Raw genomic sequence first — 6,700 nt, forward strand, 5'->3', positions numbered from 1 at the left:
GGAGTGACCCTGGGTTTATTTATTATGCTGCAGTCGGCCTCTGCTGGGATCAACGTGCTATTACATGACAAGCAAAGGCCCACACTGGCCAGGAGTGGATGCATGCACCTCTCAGTGTTGCTGATATCTTTCTAATAAACCTTAAAATGTTACTTGTTTGCATTTGAGAAACTAATGGAAGTTGAAGCACTCGGAGCAGTTCAAGCTGAAGCGCTTGAAAGTCACTGAAGTGCGATAATAATAATAATATATTACAGAAAATGAGTGTATCAATGAAGGCAATGCTGAATTACAAAAATCCTAGTTTTCCTTTTAGTGCTGAGCATCTGAGTAAAACGCTAATCACACTATTCACATTCCTATAAAATTGTTTTGGATGTGTTTGATATACGAGAAGGTGGCAAAGAGAGAGACAGGGGACAAGAGGTATTTCATTTTGGCTGGAGTCAATATATCGACAAGCTTGACTCTGGCCAGAATGAGAGGTACACCTTCATTCCTGCTCCCTCCTCGTGACCTCCTCATATATCAAACACCTGAAGCTGGCAGTGGTCTCACAAGAACCGGTGGAGCAGGTTGATCTCAATGGGGGGGGGGGCGTATGAATGTGTAATCATATGAAAATACTTTGAGTGGGAGACTGGAGGCTTCCTCTGCTCTCACATCAAGGACAGTGACTTTGCAGATTTAACACTGCGAATAAGCTTTTGAAGAAATCCTTGAATTTGAAAGCGGAGTTTAGCAGAAAAATGAACGTGATTAAGGTCACAGCAAAGTGATAAACGCTATTTGCTGCTCGACAAGGGCAAATGCTACATGACTGAGCACTTTTTGCCTGTATCACCTGAGTTCATCTAGCAACGCAGGTGTGTCGGTGGAGGGTGGGAGGGTATTTGGCTGCTCTGCAAACACTGAGCTCAGTTTGAAGATCTTCGCCTTCACAGAGACATCATGCGCTCTCTGATTCCTCTCCTCTACCTGTTCTTCTTTGCAGGTGCATCGGACCACGCCATGCCCTTCATGGAGTACCTGGACCAGAACCATTTGGTCTGCCTGAAGTGGGGCTTTGATAAGCTGGAAGGGAACATTACATTCAAGCTGACAGTCAACACAACAGGCTGGGTGGGCTTTGGCTTCAGTCCGAACGGAGGCATGAAGGGCTCAGATATCATCATGGGGGGACTTGGACCTGGTGGAACCTACTTCACAGTAAGCCATCACCAGATATTAACTACTACATGTGCAGCAGCTTGTTTAATGTCTCCCCCATACCTGCATTGCTTTAGATATAACACGAAAAATGTCTCGTGCTGAATTATTCTGTTTGACAGCAAACATGTGTCTCACTGTCCATAAGGATTATTATGCCACAGGGAACTCCATGCCTTTGGTGGACATGCAGCAGAGCTACACTCTCCTCTCTCTGAATGAAAGTGACGGTCAAACCATCGTGACCTTTCAGAGGGCCATCCAGTCCTGTGATGACCAAGACGTCCACATCACTGTAAGACATTCGGATAGTATCTCCCAACTTTTTACAGGATATTCTGTGGTATTATATGCAAAGCTGATGAGCAGCTGCAGCAGTATTGCACGCATAAAATATTAACTTCATTTTAAGTAAAGATAATTTAGCAGGAGTTACCACTGATACAAAAAATTACTTGAATATTCAGCATTATATCCAGTCTTTTATTTCACGCTAAATCAAGCTAAAAAATTAAGAGACTGGAAATTACTTCAATGTACAATGGCAGAAAAATCGATCTGGAAAACAAATGTTAAAACAAACAATATCAAACCGATGAACCGTGTCCTGTAAAAATGGTGGACCATCACCTCGTCTTGGTTGTTGATGTTGCCATGGCAACAATAACACACCTGTAGAATAACATCCCTCATCAATTCATCGCACCTCAATAAAACTCTGTTTGGCGTTTCACACCATGGAGCTTGGGCCTTAATCTTAATCCACTCTTCAGTGCATGGCTCATTATTTGTAATGCTACCGTCTTTTGTGTTGCTGATGTGATTCTCCACGCAAAGCTCATGTTTCCTGCTTGTATCCAGGTAAACTCTATTATTTGGATCTTTTGTTAGGGTCCTTTATCTTGAATTCAATTGTTTTCAGATATGAAGACAATGGAAGCAACAGAAAGAGGCACACGAGATTTTGTTTTGCATTGAACACCTGAAATGCTTTATGTTACTGGACATAAAACCCGACTAAGAACATTGAAGTTTAGGAAATAGCTAGTTTTTTAAAGTAAACAGTGGCCTGATTTTTCAGTTTTGGTAGTAGAGTAACATACATTTTCTTCCAATAAAGGCCCTTTCATGCTGTGTTTTGTATTCCATGAGTAAATATGTATTCTTTTATAGGCTCAGCCCATTAAACTGATCTATGCCTACGGACCAACAGATGACATCTCTTACCATCAGGCCCGTCGAGGCACCAAGGAAGTCAACCTGCTGAACTACATGACCAGGACGACCTTAACCAACTTCAGCTATCTCAATGCCACCGCGGACAATGTAAGAGTGACTCAAACCAATTATTACAGCATGTGTTTGTGGAAATTGGGGGAAAATTAATAGATTTTTTTATTTTTTCACCTAGTAGCTCACTCTGACAGGAGCTGGAACACCTTGTAGTTTTTAGTTTTATTGTTTTCAATGTACAGTTTGGATGAATGGATGGATGGAAAGAAATGTAAAGATTAACTCAATTCTGACACCTTTATTTAGTTTTCTGTCTATTTTTTACAGATCACTGTTCCTCCCAGTCATACCTACTACCACTGCAAGGTCATGAAGTTTCCGACCTTAAATACAAAACATCATATATATCTGGTAATCATCCTTTCTTCTAGTATCTTATTAACAGTCTGGTATGTTTATCAGAGGCTGTGGCTTAAAACTCTGTCTTGCATAGCTTGTGTATATTACTATTTTACAGACCCAAAACTACATCTTTCAACATTTTTAAAGAGTAGTGTAACAATTTATTTTTTTATTTTTTTAATTAATGCTACTGTTTATTGCTGCACTGCATGACCGTGGTGCTGAGCTGTGTGTTGCTCTATATGCTGAAATGGTGTTTGGTGTGTTACTGACCTGGTGTTTTACTGTGCCCTCTTGCTCTGCATGGTCTGTGTCCTGCCTTGAGAATTCCTGTCTTGCAGTTGTTGCTGTCTTTATGGCATCTTATTGTCTTTGTTATGCACGTTCTAGCACTTTATAGATTTCAGAACATCGCTCCGAACGACCAGTGCTGCAAATTAGCCAGCTGGCTGACACTGGCACAGTTACAGAAATGTGGATCATGTGTGTTGTCCTTATGAATAAATAAAAGCAAAGAAATAAAACCCTTTTTTTCTTTCGCTCTTCAGTCACCTTTAATCGAAAGCATTAAGTAAATGATTTTCCTTACATGGGATGTTTGATTTACACACCATAATACTGTCAGGTCTTGAGTGGATTGGGGTTTCTAAGAAAAGTACTTAGAACAAAAATCATTGATGCTGTAAATGTAAGGGTTATATATTAAAACAGAAGTAAGAATAATCTAATCCTAAACTAGTCCCATACCTAAAAAGTGAACGTAATAACGAACATGAGCATCGTGATTTTCATATTCATTTCAACCTTAATTCATCATTATTTAAGCCCTCTGTACCAACTCTCCTCTCACCTTCCCTCAGGTTGAACCGGTGATTGAGCACCACGACATTGTTCATCACATGCTTCTCTACCGCTGCCCTTCCTTTGTGACGCAGCCCTACGACAAGCCGTGCTACATGGGTGACATCGGGGATGCCTGCTTCAATGTGATTGCTGCGTGGGGAGTGGGAGGAGGGGTGAGGGAGAAAGCATCCACCTCTGTTGATTCATTTTGTTGTCTGTCATCTTCAGCGTGTATCCATGTCAGTGTTGTGCTTTAAACCTCAGGTGTTTGAGCTGCCAGAAAATGCAGGTGTTCCTGTCGGAGGTGAGGACAGCGATACCTTCTATAGGCTGGAAATCCACTACAATAATCCCAATATGGAAACAGGTAAATACTGTACATCCTTTTCATACTGTACCTCATATATATATGCACCTCTGTTTCTGGAATTGGGATATTATAAAGTATATAATATTGGTTAAAGTCTAGGCATTTATTCAAATTCTATGAGGGCTTTAACTGTTTAAGGAATGGCTCAAAATCAAAGGGATAATACCAACACAGTGTTACATACTGTATGAACAAAGTACTGGAGTATATGCATTCTTTTCTTTAGTCTGTACACTCTGTACATTCAGTATCTGTCTCTCTCTGTATAGGCAGAACAGACAGCTCAGGACTGAGACTGTACTATACAGCCCAACTCCGGCAGCATGATGTGGGCGTCATGTCCACAGGTCTGCTGCTATTCAATCATATGCAGTACAACATCCCTCCAAAAGCCTCTCAGTTCCACACCTATGGAGTGTGTAATACCAGTATGATTTCTCAGGTCTGTAGTGGTTCAGTATTGATTTCAAACTGCAGCAGTGGTGATTACAGAAAACTCAAGAGATCTTTTTATAATTGTTGTTTATGACTGTGTTCCTCATGGTCTTTGCTTTCCACCCCTAGTTTGTGAATCCTTTGCCTGACTTACAAGTATTCGCTGTGCTGTTGCATACTCACCTGGCTGGGAGGAAAGTCAGAGTTGGCCACTACAGGTAACAGAGGGATTGGGGATTTGGGGGCTCTTTCAAATATCTGGCCACTTTTTCCAAAATATGAATGTTGTTGTCCTTGAACGAGTGTCCCTTATCTTTCAAAGGGTAGGTAAACTGCTGAGTCTTGACCTGAGGGGTTGGCCCTCCTATGCTGAGCCATGCATTTCCTTAATGGTTGTTTAGTTTCAGCATTAGGGACTTCATACACTGGATTGCTTTTCTTGCTTTTGGTTGTTTATTTCATAAATCTTCTCTATGTAGAAATGGAACACAGATTGACTTCTTGAGCTACGATGAAAACTATGATTTTGAGATACAGCAGATCGTTAATTTGGGAAACATCAAGACCATCAAGCAGGTACATCTGCATTACCTCCATGCCCATATATTATACCCATATGTTACAAGGCTGTTGTTTGGGAACTTATGAGTTGTTTGGGCTCTATAGTGCTCTATAATTTATGATGCCACATTACCTGTCTCCCATTACAGGGTGATGAAATTGCAGTAGAGTGCACCTACGATACTACAGATCGCACTAAAGTCACCAGGGTGAGTAAATACTGTGTGATCTAATGTCATTGCACGTGTAATGTGCTTTAAATCAAATCAGCCCTGCCCAAGAAAAACCTAAAAAGAAATGCAAGTAACATGAAGACTGCTGAAGATGTGTGAAATTCAATGTAAACCTAATGGAGGTGGACACATTAACATAAGCGCTTGTATTGTTCAGTGTTATCCAACTGAGAAGACTTGAGAATCTTGTGTCTTTAATACCTGCCATGTTTCTTGTTTTCCTCCTTCAGATGGGGTTAGCGACCACTGATGAGATGTGCCTGGCCTTCCTCCTCTACTACCCTGCAATCAAGATCTCTTCATGTATTAGCCACCCAAATACAACGCACCCATTGTTGAACAAAAGCTCCCGGTAAGAACAGATGCAGCCCTCCATAGATTAGCATTATTATATCTGTGTTTCATACAGATATAGTGTCATAATATGCTCTCATGAAGTAGCTCTCTTCTAATCTGGGACAGGACATCTGTGGTGACCACCACATCAGACCAGGATGAAATTGCTGAGTATGAGAGTTTGTTGAAGGCCGTTCCACAAATCCAAATGGCCTGTGATGACAGTGTAAGTAAGACTTCGAGTTGTTTGATTGTGTACTTGCTTTTCTACCTCCAATCAACTTCACCATCTAGTTAAGCATCGTGGACACAAGGGTAAAGTATTTGTCTTTCGATGCAGTGTGTGACGTTTAAGCTCAAGTCAGTGACAACAAAAGAGGCTTTTCATTGTCTCATGCTTTGTTTCTGCAGTGTCATAAAAGACATTATGCCATCTTTTCTTTTTCACAGAGCCGCATCTTATTTTACGAAACTGGCTTTGTCAGGGAGATGATGAAGACACCCACTGTCACTTGTCAGAACAACAAAGCGTCAAGCACACTTGGCACCTCCTGGATTGTGAACCCAGCAGGAATCATACTTTTGCTGCTCTGGATTGCAGTAATGTAACGTGGTTGTAGTTGCATCAGATCCAAGCCACTGAAATCTTGATAAAGGGAGGCACAGTTGATAAAATCTCTGTTGAATCCAACTGGGTGCATTCAACTTTACAGGACCGGGTGTGTAATGTTTTTTATGTTATCATTTTCTCTAGTCATAGCATATCCTTTGTCTTTGCTATTAACTGTTAATCACAGATTGGATGTCATATTATTGAGCAACAGTCATCTTGATTATCACATTAAGATTTATGTTGCTGTCTTACTTTGAACTCATGAAAGCACAAAATGCTTGGTCATATGTGTTTGGAGACAAGTCAGCACACTCAATTTATACAGTCTCAAGGTAGTTTGATTTCAGCATATATAACCAAGTGTGAACCTTAATTATACCTTAGTACCTATAGCACTATAACTTGAACATAAAGATAGAAATTCAGATATCAGTAGCTTTATTATTTCCATGTTTGTTACAAAAT

The 6,700-nt window shown here is 40.6% G+C and overlaps 1 protein-coding gene across 1 annotated transcript; it reads left to right on the forward strand.

Moving 5' to 3' along the window:
- The first annotated feature begins 951 nt into the window (after positions 1–951).
- Positions 952–6,619, forward strand: moxd1l (monooxygenase, DBH-like 1, like). Its single transcript, XM_070987702.1, has 13 exons — positions 952–1,209; positions 1,358–1,504; positions 2,383–2,535; positions 2,770–2,853; positions 3,705–3,860; positions 3,952–4,054; positions 4,327–4,499; positions 4,622–4,710; positions 4,972–5,068; positions 5,203–5,262; positions 5,517–5,638; positions 5,749–5,848; positions 6,073–6,619. The coding sequence occupies exons 1-13, from the start codon at positions 952–954 to the stop codon at positions 6,229–6,231; spliced, it is 1,701 nt and encodes a 566-aa protein (XP_070843803.1). The 3' UTR covers positions 6,232–6,619.
- Positions 6,620–6,700: the final 81 nt, after the last annotated feature.

Source organism: Chaetodon trifascialis, chromosome 19 (genome assembly GCF_039877785.1).
Source record: "Chaetodon trifascialis isolate fChaTrf1 chromosome 19, fChaTrf1.hap1, whole genome shotgun sequence".
Lineage (NCBI taxonomy): Eukaryota > Metazoa > Chordata > Actinopteri > Chaetodontiformes > Chaetodontidae > Chaetodon > Chaetodon trifascialis.

Bases quoted from the DNA above. Each gene is read 5' to 3' on its own strand.
- moxd1l (XM_070987702.1), top strand. From the start codon at position 952: ATGCGCTCTCTGATTCCTCTCCTCTACCTGTTCTTCTTTGCAGGTGCA. The intron at 3,861-3,951 runs GTGAGGGAGAAA...TTTAAACCTCAG, and splicing joins CGTGGGGAGTGGGAGGAGGG to GTGTTTGAGCTGCCAGAAAA. The intron at 5,849-6,072 runs GTAAGTAAGACT...TCTTTTTCACAG, and splicing joins AAATGGCCTGTGATGACAGT to AGCCGCATCTTATTTTACGA.